General features: G+C 51.9%; 1 protein-coding gene across 3 annotated transcripts in view; it reads right to left on the reverse strand.

The window, feature by feature from the left end:
• LOC112673703 (tyrosine-protein phosphatase non-receptor type substrate 1-like) overlaps window positions 1-15,811 on the reverse strand; it is a 41,131-nt gene that overhangs the window by 18,053 nt on the left and 7,267 nt on the right. For all 3 annotated transcript variants that reach the window (XM_025469535.3, XM_025469532.3, XM_049100229.1), the window contains one exon: window positions 4,342-4,695. In XM_025469535.3, the coding sequence (XP_025325320.1) occupies window positions 4,342-4,695 (354 nt within the window). The remainder of the gene's footprint in view (window positions 1-4,341; window positions 4,696-15,811) is intronic.

Consider the following 15,811-nt stretch of genomic DNA (forward strand, 5'->3'; position numbering starts at 1 on the left):
TTTCTCTTTCTCTGGGGTTGCAGTGAGGGGCAAGTGAGGCAATGATGCAGTTTTGCTTGGAATTTAACATGGAAATGCTTCTCAGAACGAAACACGGATCTATCTTTATCCCAAACTTAATTTATACCCAGAGCTCTCTGTTCAGGTATTTATGAATTTCCTCTCATTTTCACCCTTTTTTACAAATATTCCACAGGGTCTAATCTGTGCTACCCCTGAATCCGAGAGGGAGGGAATGAAGGGATGTTTTCGAATCTGCATTCTTTTCTCGGGTCAGTTTTGGGTTGAAAACCAAGATCATTATGTGCTGAGGAAGCCAAAGGTCATTAATTTCTTAGTCATGGCTTAATTTCAAGGACAGAAATACGGAACTACGAGTAGGCAGTAGCTGTCCCGTGTCCTGAAAGCACACCCACATTAGTGAATCAAAGGGGGGGGCATTTTACTCATAAAAGGTCCTATAGGGTACCTCCAAGTTGTTAATTATTACCCAACACCTTGTATAACAAACACAGGAAATATAAATATTTACATTTGTGAATATTTAACTTCCTAAAACTCATCAAACATGTTGAGGACATGGGAAGGAGGTGTCACTTGAATAAGTGAAGTCATGAAATCACCAACAGCCTGGATGCCCCTAGAGAGATGAGGTGCTGTGCTCAGCTGCCAGTCACGGGCAGCATCTTGGCCATCTGGCTCTGGGCTGGTCTCTCCTCGCCCCTCAGCTTCTTCATCCCTCTGCCAGCCCTTTTAAGGGGGGTGCCCAGTACGGTCCCGTTAATAGGACAAGGCTCCGGGAGGAACACGGCTGGTCCAGGGCATGCATGCAGTGAATATAGGGCAGAGCTCATCTCACCACACATACAACTGATTAATTTTAGCTTCTCTGTTCTTCCTTCCTGTGCCTCTGGGCCTGTTTTGGTACAAAGTGGATCCAAACACTACCTTGGTAACATGTGAGGATGGATGTAAAACACAGAATCTGGCATACAGTAGGTGCTTAATAAGCAACACCTATGATTATTATCATAAGATCTGGTCGTGACTACTTCTGAAACTACCTATTTGTTCTTTTGGCAGTAAGAAGGCAAAGCGAAAGCTTAGCAGAAACACAAGGAGAGTCCCAAAGCCTGCTCCCCGCAGCTGCCATGCAAAACCCCAAATGAGAAAAGCAGCAGAAACCAGCAAATTATGATTCTCTCCCTCTTCTTTTAATAATCCCCTCAGGAAACAAGTTTGGCGAATTGGCTTTCAAAACACAAACGAGATCACAGGCGTATTCCTGCAGATTAGCTATTTACAGAGAGCTGGGAGCATTCTGAAAGAAGGAGGACAGATTTTGTCCGTGACATTTTGGTGTGTTGAGGCTGCGAGGGCTCTGGGGCTGAGCGGCGAGCATTTGTGGGGATTCCAGCACCTGCTCAGACACACATGTGCTTGAAGACGGGAAGGTCCCCTAGCAGTGACGCTCAGATCTGAGCAGGGTGTCGGCTCCCCTCCTGGGGCTGGAGGACAGGAAGCAGCTCGGCCCTAGGCATGCTGTTTGGGAGGGTGTCCTGGCAGCTCCACTGGTGCTCATTTTCCCAGGAATTGCCACGGGCTCAGGTTATTCTGAAGCACCCAACCAACCAAAAGCTCCTCTCCCAGTCCCGGTAGCTCAGGGAGCCAGCTTTGTCAGGGGTAAAAATAATTCAACGTGTCCTCTGTGATCTCTGAATATCCAGCTCAGGGCTCTTCTGCCCATTAGCATCCTCAAGACTAGTTAAAAAATTCACCTGCCCAGGCTCATGTCTGATTAAGTTAGTTAGAATATGTAGAGGGGAGCCAGGGTCTGGAGAGCTTTTTTCCCCAGGCAATTCTAATGAGCAGCCCAGGTTGAAAGGTTCCCAAACCCCACTTACATTCGGGGCCTGGGAAGAAGGGTGACCCCGTCAAGGTCCTGTGGCTCGGGCATATCACTGCCATGTTCGTGGGATACTGACCACCTGCTAGGCCCTGCTCTAAGTGCTTTACGGGCATTTGCTTGTTCAGTCCCTGCAGCGGCTCTGTGGGGTCATGCTGTCGCTGTCACAGTCACAGACAGATGAGGACACAGGACCCAATGTGGGGATGACTCATCAGAGGTCACAAGCCAAAAGGCAGAGCTGGGTGGGAGCCCAGGCTGTGGGGGCTGGCCACGCCCTCTGACGCCCAAAAATCACCTAACCCCCACATCTGGAACTTTCTGGACCTCTTCTCCGATCCTCAGACCTCTGACTGGCAGCCTGATTGTTGCCAGGTCACAGATGGGACAGGGAGGACCTGAGGGAAACTGAGGCTAGCCCAGGGTCGCACAGTTCTGACAGGACCACCATCCAGGGCTCACTGAGGGTCTGTCCCCTCCTCCGGCTCACTATGTTCCCCCTAACGTGCTGCCAAGGCTGGCGTGCTGATTCACTTGCTCGGGGTAAGGAAACGAGTCCAGCAAAGGGAGCAGAGTCACAGCCCTGAAGGAACACCTGGATTTGGGGCTACCTCTCCTTGCTGGGTGATGCAGACGGAGCCTCAGATCTTCCAGTTGTCCTAAAAGGAGGACTCCACAATTATCACCATTTTATAAGTGAGAAAACTGAGGCCGAGGCAAACAAAGGGGTTGCTCCTCACCCCTCACTGCATCCCAGGGGGGCTTCCTGCGGCCCTTAGCTTTCACCGCCACAAAAGAGCAAGCATCCCACCTTCTCCAACCCGACAGTGACCACCACCCTCCTTGGCTCTCTGACATTCTCCCCTGTAAGCAGTTATGGGGAGGGGTCCCTCTGGGTGCCCAGACCTGCTGACCCTGCGGCAACAGAGGGAAGATGTGAGGTCCCAACATCTGAATCTAGAATATGAACTTTGGCTCAGGAGCCCAAGACACCATCCAGGATGTGTCTCCCAATCATCCTCAGTTTGCAGAGCCAGGAATGGGGTGCCCAGTATTGCTGGGATTGTGGGGGCCCCTCTGCTCTGTCCAGGCCACTGTCCCAGGCTGCTCAGTGAAGGAGCAACATCACACAACGAGAAAAGACTCCTGATGCTCTTACATGTGAGGAGCTGTCCCCCAGGAACAGGCTCAACACTTCATGAGATGTTGGCATGTCTATCTGATCTGGGCATGAGAGGCTAGCCCACCTCCCCACATCCCAGGACTCTTTTTTTAAATGCGTATTGCTGAAGAACAGAATACAGGATTTTAAAGGAGAGGGTTATAGCATTCTGAACCTTTGGAAAAATGATGAAAAGGAGAAATACTGGCTTATTATTGAAACGGTCAGTATAACCTGGTTTTATGAGGTACCTACGAGGCTCTTCCATGGAAACAGTATCCAAAGCTGGGGCAGGAAGGAACCTGCAGGAATCAGATGGGTTCTGGAATGATCTCCTCACTCACTGGATACATGAGCAGGAGCAAGACGCTGTCGTCTCATGACAGGCTCTGAATTTGTACAAGGGAGGTTGGGCTGGATGGGGCCTTCATGTGCTGACATCCCAGGGTTCTGGACCCTGGGCCTCTGGCAGAAAACCCTAAATGACCATTTTTGTGTCAACAGGGAAACCCTCCTCACCCACATGGGGCACCTCTGCCCTGGGTGAGGACATTCCGAGATGCCCCAGGTCTGCTGGGAGCCTGCCATGACCGTGAGTCAGTCCCTGAATCACATGAGGGTTTTCTGGATAGATCCACAGCAAATGCTAAACCTCCGGCATCTCCTCCAACCAGGGCTGTCAGGGTAAACAGTGCGTCTTTGCCTCTCAGGAATGTCTTTTCAGAGCGATGTTTCCGAAGATAAAATAAAGAAACACATTCTTCCTTCTCTCCACCCTGGATGGGTTTGTCCTCATTGGATAGGGAGGGAATGTACACTTCATGAGAGGGGAGCCCTTGTCTGTTTTGTTCCCTGCTGCTTCCCCAGCACCCAGAGCAGAGCGTGTATACAGCAGGTGCTCAGTAAGTGCTGAGTAGAGAGAGGAGTCAGCCACATGGAGGGGAGTGCTCTCTGGAACTTGGATTGAGGTCAGACCTTGTGACTGGGCAAGCCACTCAGACCTCCAGTCCCTCATCCCTGGAACCAGGGCTGGTCAGGATTGAAAAAGGTATGAGCTGTGGAGCCTGCAAACTGAGGTTCTATGTTTTCCCACCATTTTCTAGTCTGAGCAAATAGCACGACCCCCCAGGCCTCAACTTCCCTGATCTATGGAAGAGGCTGATATAGGGGCACCCACCACAACAGCCAATTCTTAGCTGGTGCTCAGACAATGGAGGGCATTCTTACTGACTTGTCACAACCAGGGGACAATGGAGGCTCAGGCCATACTCACCGCTCACAGTGACCAGGGTGCCTGGTCCAGACTTCAACTCCACATCGGGGTTTCCTTTCTGGAACTTCACACAGTAGTAGGTTCCCGTGTCTGCTGGGGTGATGTTACTGATGCGGATGGAAAAATCCGTGTTGTTCCTCTTTGTAGAGTCTGAAACATTTGTTACTCGGGGGAAGTGGCCTCCTTTGAAATGGAAGATCAACTCCCGGCCTGGCCCGGTCCCCCTGAACCACTCAACCTTCCCAACGGGGATCAGGGAGGTCAGGGTGCAGTGCAGAGTAGCTGTCTCTCCAGCTGCGACAGACACTGACTTCTCAGGCTGGATCACCTGCAGCTCTGCCTCACCTGCCACACCTGGAGGGGAAACAAAGTAGTCATTTATCCATCCTTATTTGATCCTGCATGTTTCCTCAAGGGTTGATCCACAACAGCACGTTGAGTACACCGTGAGCAGGCCTTGACTCAGCACGTTGCATGTACACGGCACAATGAGCCTGTGACGTGAGACCCTATCAAAACCCAGTAAACTGAGGTTAATGATGTGCCAGGGAGCAGGCTGGAGGGCCTGAGCCCTCTCCGGAAGCATCACGTCTGACCTGGGCTCTGAACCTACCAGGAGGTAAGGGGCACAGCGGGGCAGTGGCTCAGAGGTCGGGGTTGGGGGGCTAGTACGATGTGTGTGGGGCTCTACGGGGAGCTTAGATTCTCTTTGGGGCCTGGCTTAGGAAGCAGATCCCCGGGAGGGAAGCCACACCGAGCAGCTGGGGGGCGTCCAGGCAGTGGAGTAGTGAGGTGGGAGGACTTGGATTTGAGTCCTGGCTTGGGCCTCACTGCTCTGTGACAATGGCCATCCCTTGGGCCAAGAACATCCAACAGGAAATGGGTATGGATGGGAGTGCTGCCCTTGGTCTGAGCACATCCTTCAGGGCTCACAAGCCTCAGTTTCCTCATCTGTCAAACAGTTACTGCGATCCCATCTCGATGGATCTCTGGCATGACCAAACGACAAGCCTCGGCCAGGGACAGTTGCAAAAGAAGCATCTAGTCTTTGGAGCCATCTGACCTGGCCGGAAACGTGGCCCGCCTTTTATTTACACGTGACCTGAATTATCCATTGATTTCGAGTCTTAGTTTCCTTATCTACAAGACTGGTAGAGCAACCGCTAGCCCTCTGCTTTGTTCTCTGAGGAGAAAGTGCGATGGCACGTAGAAGTTACTTAGTATCACTGGGGGCACAGGGAAGCTACTACTGTCATTACACAACCAATAAATGATACAAGGGGGATGCTCTGCTGTGTGAACTTCATTCCTGCTCTTGTTGATGCACCTGCAGGCCAGGCCGTACTGGATGCTGGGGACACACAGGGGTTGGATACATGTCAGCCCTCAAGGGCTTCCAGGCTGGGTAGCTGGGAGGCTCCCTAGGAGTGGTGGAGGGGAGGAGCCTGAGCCCCAAACTGGAGAGGAGTGGGGCACTTGAGACAGAGGACAAGGTGGTGATGGGGGCGGGGGACACCAGGAAGGTGACCAGGCAGTGGGAAGTGGCTGGGAGAAGCCGCTGAGATACTCAGGTCGAGGTGCACCCAGGCACTGATTCTGAGCAAGGTAGGGTGGCGGGGAGAGAGGACAGATCATAAGGCCCTTGGAGAAACACAGAGACAGGGAGATAGAGAGAGGGACCTCAGACATACGCTGAGGGAGAGACATGGACAGGCATGGACAGTGAGTGAGGGGAATGGAGTGGGGGGAGAGAAGACAAAAGATAGGCAGGGAGTAGTGGCAGCCCGGGGTAGGGTGATCTGTCTCCTCCTGGTCACACGCTGACCCACAGTGTCGCCTTGTCCTGTTCTGACACCTTGCCTAGGTCACCTTTGCCTTGTACACCAGAAAGGATGCAGCCAATGCCCTGAGCAGCCCCCTCTGGCTCTGGCTGGGCAGGAGAGAGACCTCGGAGTCTGCCACCTGCCCATGGCCTGACACCACCCGCTGGCAGGGACAGGGCGCTTAAAGGCTGGGAAGCCCCCCGACTCCAGGCTGCCCTCATGGCTGGCAAGCCTGGGGCCTCAGAACAGGCCTCTCTACCCCTGTGCCTGTTGTCCCAATCCTGACTCCCAGGCTAGAGGTCACCCAGTTCTTCTGGAATGTGCCAGATAGGCAGAGCTGCAGCCAGAGGGTGGCCCGACCCTCACAGGGGAGAAACCAGAGTCCACAGGGGGGCAGGGGCTCGGGGTGAAGCTGGTGGCCAGGTGTGTGACAGGCACACGGAGGAGGCCCACCGAGGCAGCCAGCAGCCCTGAGACAGCACAGGCAGATGCCAACAGCATGCAGCCAAGAACAACCCCAGTGGGTCTGCATTCTAGCACGGGACACTGGAGGAACTGGAAATGCCGCCTGGGGGAAGCGCAGGCCCAAGCGCTGGTTTCCCTCTTGGCCAGCTCAGCACCCACCCTCTCTGGGCCTCCATCCCATCATCCATCAACTAGGGTACCGGTGTCTGCTCCATGGGATGGTCATGAGGACGAGGACACAGTGGGACATAACTGCCTGCCTCATGGGTGCTGGGTAAATTTTAGTTTCTGTTCCCATTATCATCACCGATCTAACGTTTATATCCTTGATTGTCATGTTCCCTCCCCCCCCCCCCCCACCAGGATGTAGCATCCACAAGGAACTGTTTCCAACCCCCTGCCTGGAACAGTGTCTGGCACACACCAGGCCCTCAATAAATACACGCTGAATGAACGCTCATGAATGAAGGAAGGAGGGATTTCACTTGCTCCTGGGCAAAGCCCCTCTCTGAGTCTTTGCTCATCTGTTGAATGGAGCTGCCACAGGCATACCCAGGAGACCGTGGGAACTGGGCGCCCGGGACCGTGCCTGGCCCCTGGGTGTGCAGAAGAGATGCCAGTTATTATTATCCTTATCAATAACACCACACAGGGCCGTGAGTCAGCAGCTGGTGAGGGGAGCGGCGCGAGCAGGAGATGGCTGCAGAACCAGGCGTGCAACGTGTTGGAGCAGGGCTATTCTTGGGGTGCAGCCGGAGGCCTGTAATCACACCCTGGGCAGGCGACAATAAAATCTGGAGTTGGGTAGGGCTGGTCCCCCCCCCCTTTTTTTAGCTCCTCTTGCGCTCTCTCCACCAACTGCAGCCAGATTTAGGCGGCTTAATTAATTAGCTAGTGTTTATAAAGCGTTTGAAGAATTTTAAAAGTGCGACGTAAGTGCCAAATATTATTTTAATCTGTGTATATGTGTGTTTTTTCCAGCAGAGAGGTTTTTTTTCTTGCTTGCTTGCTTTTCTTTTTCTCTGCAGGTTCTGTTCTGGGAACCGGGCTTGTTAAAAATCACTCCTGCGGTTCTGGGCCTGGGGTCATCATGCTGGCATCGCGGACAAAACCATTTCCTGCTCTCTCCTGCCCTCCTGGCAGGGAGAGCCGCTGTCCAGGGGCCTGAACCGTCTCCAGGAGAAGAGGGCGGCTGGGCAGGCATTCTCGCACGCTGCTGGTGGGAGTGGAAATTGGAACATCCTCTCGGGAAAGCAGTTTGGCAGGATGTACCAAAGGTGTGAAAGCTGTTCACCAGCCTTTGCGGGGCTGTTCCATGAGGACATAGCCCCAAACATGGCGTGGGGTTCCCACATGACGATCTTGAAAAAGTTGGGAAAAAACCCAGACAGTCGAGACGGGGATGGCTAAATGAATTACGGCCTATCCCTTACATGGAGTACAGGTAAGCCCAAAAAGCCACCACCAGGAAAACTGGTAATGTGGACATTTTTTGGACTTCATAATTTTAAACGACACTGTGATTATGCAAATAAAACCTGTTCGTTGTAAAGCTTTAGAAAAAAACAAAAACACAATCATAATCTCATAAAATACCATCAAAGGTAACTGCAATCAACATTTTGAGGTAGTTAAAACATGAGTGAGTAAAAACAATGTAAAATCGGACTCAGATAACTAAGATCATGAGCAAACATTCTGCTTCGTTCACTCAAGCGTTCTCACAAAAATAAAAAATTGGAAATATCCTAACGTCCAAGAGAAGGGGACTGATCGATCCCATGATGGTAAACCCCTATGAGGAACAAGTGTACAGCCATTAAAAATGATGGTGTAGAATCACAATTATCAACACAAAAATATATCATGAGATCAGGGACAGTGACCGAGTGACACATTCAGTGTGATCTCAGGCTTCCAAGTTTAAAAGGAAGTACATATTAAAGATTAGTAGTGGTTAATTCTGCAGTAGATTTACAAGGGATTTTCCTGTTTATGCTTTCTGTTTGCATGACTTGTGCAATAAAAAAGTAAGAAAAACTGTGCTTTCAGTATGATTATGACTTTGTAAAATAAAATAAAACTCTTTTTAAATAAACAACAGCAAGGTACTATATACAAGGCCATAAAACGCCACACTCTCTGGATCATGAATCTAAAACTGAGGGGTTTTTCCTTCTATTTTGGGGATTTTTCAGACTTCCTAAACTGGAGGAGTATTAAATATTTACACTATCCTATTTTATAAAAAGGAAAATCTATACATGTAATACATCTGTCACATACATGTTCACTGTTGAAATGAGCCTGCCCTCCAGGAATCTTGTCTGTGTGTTCACTAATGTTTTTCCCCAGCTCCTGACACAGTATCTGGCACAGATTAGATGCTCAAGAAACATCTGCAGATATGACTAGTCCCTGGAATATCTAGAGACAAAGGTCTAGAGTGACAAACACCATGATGCTGAGGTACATTATGTCCGGGAAATGAGGCCCAGGGTTGGCCCATTGTCTTTTTCACTTGAAAAAACAATATCACTGAAAAACAATATTCACTGAAAAAACAATATATTGAAATCTGTTTTTTCAGTGAGTATTTACTTCTTTTGGAAAAAAGTTTAATGAAATAAAACCTGGGAGTAATTTTTCTAACAGGAGAAGTCAGCACAGTGGGTGATGATGGCTCCCTGTATTTGTTGTAAGACAGGCTGGAGGCCACTGTCAGATCGCCACAAACTCAAGGTGCCCAGGGGCCTGGAGGCCATGGCCACAGCTCTGGCTCAGGACCCTGGTCAGGTGCAGACAACCCCTGGCTCCCACAGCAGGAGTAGTTCAGTGGCCCCTTCCCTATCCACGACCATTCCTGGCTGTTCTCGTGGGGGTAGCTGCTGGTTTATGATCCCCCACACACACCTTGTTAGGGGCTGCCTTTGGCCCCTTCTGGGTTATGATTTAGGGTTGTGGGTGAGAGTGCTTTTAATGCAAGAGTGTGGAGGAGTGTGCAGATGCAGATGCAGGAGTGTGCACATATGTGCACACATGTGCTGGGCAAAAGGGGCGTGTGCACCTGTGAGTATGTGCAGGAGATGATGCATGTGTGCAGGTGAGTACAACAGGGCTGCTCAAGAGTGTGCACGAATGGTGCCCAGTGAACAGTGGCACAAGGGGGTATGAGCTATGTGCGGGAGAGTATCTGAATCGTGGGCGGCCTGGGTATGTGTGAGCATGTCGGTGGCATGAGAGGGTGTGTCCGTGCCCAAGGGTGTGAGCAGATGTCTGGGAGGGGTATGAGTACGGGGCTGCCTGTGAATGTGTGTGCGGGCAGGGGAGCATAGGAGTGGGATGTGTACGTGCATGTGTAGGCATGTGTAGAGAGAGTGTGTGTGTGGGGAGCCTGAGTGCGATGGGAGTGGTGTACACACGAGTGTGAATGTGAGTGTGTGCACTGGCAGAGTGTTGTGGGCAGGGACAACAGTGTGTGTGGGGACCACTGTTGGCATAACATCTGTGTATCCACGTGCCCAGCTGCGAAGGTGTCTGACATGCATGGGTTTCCACACATAAGGGTGGTGGGGGGGTGGGGAAGAGCCACTTCCCTCAGGTTTGCCATCAGCTGCTGGTGGGCAAGGCCTGGCATGGCAGCTGGTCTCAGGCACCTGCTTATGCTTACTACGTGCTCATGTGGTGAAGAGGCCAGGCCCAAAGTCTGGAACCCATGGCCCAGGGCAGGTAGCAGACAGTCCCTGGGACTGATCCATGCAGGGCTGCCTGGTGGATGGCTTATGGATCCTATGGTTTCCCAGAGGCGGGGCTCAGGGCTGGATGCAAGTTTGCCAGGCCTCCAACAGCCACAGCGAGGCACTGACTTTCTCTGGAGGTGGCCTGGCTCTTTGTGTCCTCCTGAACCCCACTCCCATGCCAGGCCCAGTCCTAGATGCTACAAGACACAAAGCGGAGGGCAATGGGTCCTGGCCCTTGTGGGGCAGAGTCCTGGACATAGGCAATGACCACCTGTACAGAGATAAGTGAATGAAGAGGGGCTTGGGATAGGGTCTCGGGAAAGGGGTGGGATGTGGGGAGACCTACTGGAGGTTGGTGGCCCCTGAGTGGGGTCATGAAGGCTGACAGAGGCTGGGGAGATGAGAAAGCATTCCAGGAAAGGGGACCCATAGGAGCAAAGGTGCAGAGGAGAGGAAGAGCTCTGCACAATCCAGGGACCAGGGCAGAGTCCTTAGGACATGTTCGCCGGCCTTGAGCCAGCTAGGATGGGGCTAGCCCGGGACTGGGCTTCAGGAGCATGGGGCTAGCCAGGGACTGGGCTTCAGGAGCATGGGGCTAGCCGGGGATGGGCTTCAGGTGCATGGGGCTAGCCGGGGATGGGCTTCAGGTGCATGGGGATAGCCGGGGATGGGCCTCAGGTGCATGGGGCTAGCCGGGACCAGCCTTCAGGTGCTTGGGGCTAGCCAGGATGGGCTTCAGGTGCCATCCGCACGGTAGGCTATCACCAGCAGAGGTCTGGTGCCGTGGACAGACCTGTCGTGCTGCAGCAGGCACAACCCCAGCTGCATTGGAGCCAGCACAAATGGGGATGCACAGGGTCTCGTCCATAAGTAATTTGCATTACTTTCTCCTCCACCCCGACTCCAGGCAATTCTGGGCACTGTACCATATCCTTGCAGGGAGTGCGCAGACCCTGGCACCCCCTCCACACAGCAGGAGAACCCCTGCAGGGCCAGCAGTCTAGAATCAGGGCTCTGGGGCCAGAAGACCCGTATGTCTCATCCCCAGCGGGGGTACTTGGCAAAGTCCCTCTTCTCTGAGCCTCCGCTCTCTGCAATCTGTAAACAAGGAGGTACCAATGGCTCTCTCCCCAGGGTCGGAGGTTAGTGGCTCAAAGAACTGGACAGAGGATGGTCTCCCGCCCTGTCACGTCGCACAACCCATCTATGAGCAGATCTTGCCAGCTCCACTGCTAGGATTTGGCCAGACTCTGATCTCTTCTAGCCACCTGACCGCACCACTGTCCCTGACCTGGATCCTTGTCTCAGATTCCAGATTGGCCTTTTGTGCCTTCCCCTCCTTTTCTCTACAATACACGCTCTCCTTGTAGCTAGAGGAGCCTCTAAAATCTAAGCCAGATAACCTCTTTCTTTGCTGAAAACCCTCCTGCAGCCTTCACTGCACTGTGAGACTCAGAATCCTTCTGGTGGCTGCCAGGGCCCTACAGTAGCTTGCTCTCAATTGTGCGAGATCCTGAATGGATTCACCTCAGGCCCTTTGCACCTGCTGCTGCCTCTGCCTGGTACTCTCATCCCCTAGATACCTACACTCTGGCTCCTTTACCTCCTCAGGTCCACCTGAAAGGCCACCCCTAGCCACTCTGTATAAAACACTATCCCTTTTGTGTCCCTTGCTCTGTTTTATTTTCCTACGTATCACCCACCACCCAACATATTACCTAGGTATTTGCCGATTTCATTAGCACCACCTCCCTACCCTAGACTTACTTATGAGCCCTTTGAGAGAAGACACTTAGTTTTTTCCCCGCAATATGCTCCAGGTTTATGCCAATACCTGGTATTCGCTGAATGTATGTTCAGATTTAGATTCTAACTCGGCCACTTCTGAGACCCCAGGAAAGGTCTTGACCCCTCTGGACTTGTGGTTTCCCATCTGTAGAATGGGGATGATGATAATAACTCTAGGATCATGCTAGAATAAAACAGGCTGATGCATGTGAAGAGCCTAGTACTGTGCCTGGTAGAGAGGAAGCATGTAATGCCGGGCAGCTGTTACTGTGCTGCAGACATTTAAGGACAAAGGAGAGGATGGATGATCATGGTTTTAAGACTGAGAAGCTAAGGATTCTCTCCAATGCAGAACCTGCTCTGCCCCAACACAGGCATGAGATTGCTCACTGCTGCATCTGCTGGCTAGGAAGCCTGGAGGCGGGGAGGGCCAAAGAACCTTGTGAGTTTTTGCTCGGTGGCGAAGGGACCTGGAGGTGATGAAGCAACGCCTGCAGTGTGGCCTTCTCTGCCAAGCAGCAGGGAAAGAACTCTCAATATGTGTCCTTTGTATCTACCAGGCCCAGAAGGACCTCTCAGGCAGGGAGAACATACAGGGGACACAGCTACACCATCCACTGTGCTTGGTGCCTCAGTGACTTAAGGACCTTCTTCTCACCTTCCCATTTTGCAGATGGAGAAACTGAGGCTCAAAGGTGGGGCCTGGAAAGGCTGAGAATGCATGCATCCTCCCTACCACATGCCACATGGTTCCTCTAGGACAGGCCCCAGTGCTGCCCAGCTATGCTCCCATGGGTACCACATATGCATGAGGTCACATAACAGGGAGCCCCCACGTAACTGTCCTGAGCAGCCCAGAGAGAGGAGTGCTGTTGTCACCAACCCCCATCCAGGTGAGGCGGCTGTAACCCTGAGAGGCAGAGAAGGGGCAGAGGCAGGACTCAAAGAGAAATCTGCTCCCAGAGCTGGTGAGCGATCGTTTCTCCCTGTGATGATGGAGTCCCCTCCAGCTCAGGCTTCTGGATTCTCACGCTGCCAAGGATCGCACACATTTTCCCAGCCGAGATAAAGGCCCCCTTAAAAGCGACACGCATTTATTAAATGACATTTGCCAAGGCTTCAGCACACTCTGCTGCCGACAGCAGACAGTCTCTGGATGAGCTTTTTCCCCAAGCTGACACTATCCACTGATGCCTTTTATAGCGCTCCTTGCAGCTCACAAAGCACTTTCCACAGCTCTTAATTCCCTTAACCCTCAACAGTTCCCCGTGTGAGAGGAAACAGTGGTTCCAGGTTCCATTTTGCAGATGGAGAAACTGAGCCTCAAAACAGGGAAAGGCACTTGCTCCAGAGCACATGCTTACAGAGTAAGTGGCACATGCCAGATTCGAACTCAGCAATGGGCCCCAGAGCAAGCACCCACTCCACTGCCTCCCCTGCTAGAGAGGGGGCCTGGGGTCTCATAAAGACAAAGGGTGAGTGAGACAGGCATCTGGGTTGGAGCATCAGAGATGGCAGGAGCTCAATAGGAGGGCAACCAAGGTTGCCTCCGCATCACAGAAGGAGAAATTGAGGCTGAGAGGGGCAGCGTGTGGGTTTCAGGTCTTCCCGCCAGTGAATGATGGAATGGAGGTCCCACCTGTTCTCTCCAGCCCCAAACCAGGAAAAGATGACCATGCAATAAGAACAGCGATAGTAACCATGATGGGAAAGCATCACACATCACCATTACCAGGAGCACGACCGGCCTCGCCAAATCTCCACGGGGACCCAGCAAGGCGGGGCCGTTACTGCTCCCATTTCACAGAGGACAAGACTGAAGCTCAGGGAGGTACAGTCCCTTGGCCGAGGTCGTGGGGCTGCCGAGCAATCTGACTCCACCTGCATCTTCACCTGCTGAACTGGATGGCACTCACGCAATGAATGGCTCTTTGGGAGCGACTGACCTCAGGCTGGGCCCTCCACACCAAACCCTGCCCAGAGACTGGAGCACTAATGGCATCACGTTTCATGGGTTGCCAGCTCATTCATCACAGTGTCTACACCGGGGCAAGCAGTTTTGTGTAGCCAGAATTTTAAGTACAAATGTGGGGTCTCTTGGCTACCTCCCTCCACCCGGGCTGACCCTGATATTTGTGTGCTTCTTGATGCTTTGGGGATCCCTATGACAGCAAGATGGGTGGGGATTTGTGCAGTGGGCATGGCCCAACCACAGAAGTGAGACTGTGTAGTCGTCAGGGCATGACTCTGCTTTCAGACTAGGGTTGCTGCCTGTGTGCCCCGAAGGCTCTGAGCCCTCTCCTGAAAATGGGGATCGTAGCACCCACCTGTTCCTTCATTCAGCTGTATGTATTAACCTGCCTACTGCTGCCAGCCCCTGTGCAAAGGCCTCAAGAGGCCCAGCAGCGAATAAGACAAAAACAGTCCCTACTCTCATGTAGCTTACATTTTAGCAGGGAACACAAGGCTGAAAGAATGACACAAATATAGAAATGGCTGGGAGTGCTCAGAAACAAATTTGTTGTCATGACTGAGAATAACAAGGAGAAGCCGCTTTCAGAATGGGGTGGCTGGGAAAGGCATCTCTGACCAGGCGAGATGGTCACTGTTGAAACCTGAAGGAAGCAAGAGACAAGAAAGGTATAGGAGAGAAGAGCATGTGCAAAGGCCCTGAGGCAGGAAAGAAGCTGGTGTGTAAGACAACTAGAACGAAGGCTGCTGTGGCCAAAGCCCCCAGACGAAGGAGAGTGTGGTATGAGATGAGGTCAAATAGACAGATGTGGTCCAGAAAATGCCAAGCCCCATGGATCATGGTAAGAAATTTGGTATTATTCTAAGTGCAGTGGGAACCAGGAACTTGGGAGCAGGAACAAAGAGGATTTGATTCACCCAGCTGCTCTGGGTGATGAGACGGGAGGAGGCAAGAATGGAAGCAAGAAAGCGGTGATGAGGATGCTGAAGCACTTAGGGCCTAGGCTCGAATCCTAGCTCTGTACTTATAGGCTGTGTGATCTTGGGCAAGTCACTGCACTTCTCTGGGTCTCAATTTCTTCATCTGTCCAATAGGTATAATAATAGTTCCCGTCTCACAGAACTGTGGTGACAATTTAATGAGGTGATACATAGCATACTGATTCTATACATGGCCTGGCATGGTCAATGTCACAGTGCTCAGTGAACCAGACCCTATTTTGTCTGGCCCTGACCTCTCCCAACTGTCACACTGTCTATCTCCCTTCACTCCAGCCTCACTGACTCCTTGCTATTCCTGGAACTTATTCCAGCCTCAGGGCCTTTGCACTTGCCACTCCTGTGTGGCTTGCTCTTCTGATATTCCCATGGCTGCTCCTTTAGTGTTATTCAGGCCTCCGCTCCTCAGAAAGGCTCTCCCTCTGTCCCCACTCGACCTTCTATTCCTTTGTCCTGTTTTACCTTCTTTATAGCACCTGTTTCCACCTCATGCAATATTTACTTGGGTCTGTTTTGCTTCTTCGCTAGAACGTCAGCTCCATGAGAACAGGTGTTTTTGTCTACCCATGCTTGTATCCCCAGCAACTAGAGCCACCCTGACACATAGTAGATGCTCAAAAATATTTGTTAAATGAATATTTATAATTCAAATGATCATAACGAGAATAGTAAAGGAGTTAAGAG

This window comes from Canis lupus, chromosome 24, assembly GCF_003254725.2.
Source record: "Canis lupus dingo isolate Sandy chromosome 24, ASM325472v2, whole genome shotgun sequence".
NCBI classification, from domain to species: Eukaryota; Metazoa; Chordata; class Mammalia; order Carnivora; family Canidae; genus Canis; species Canis lupus.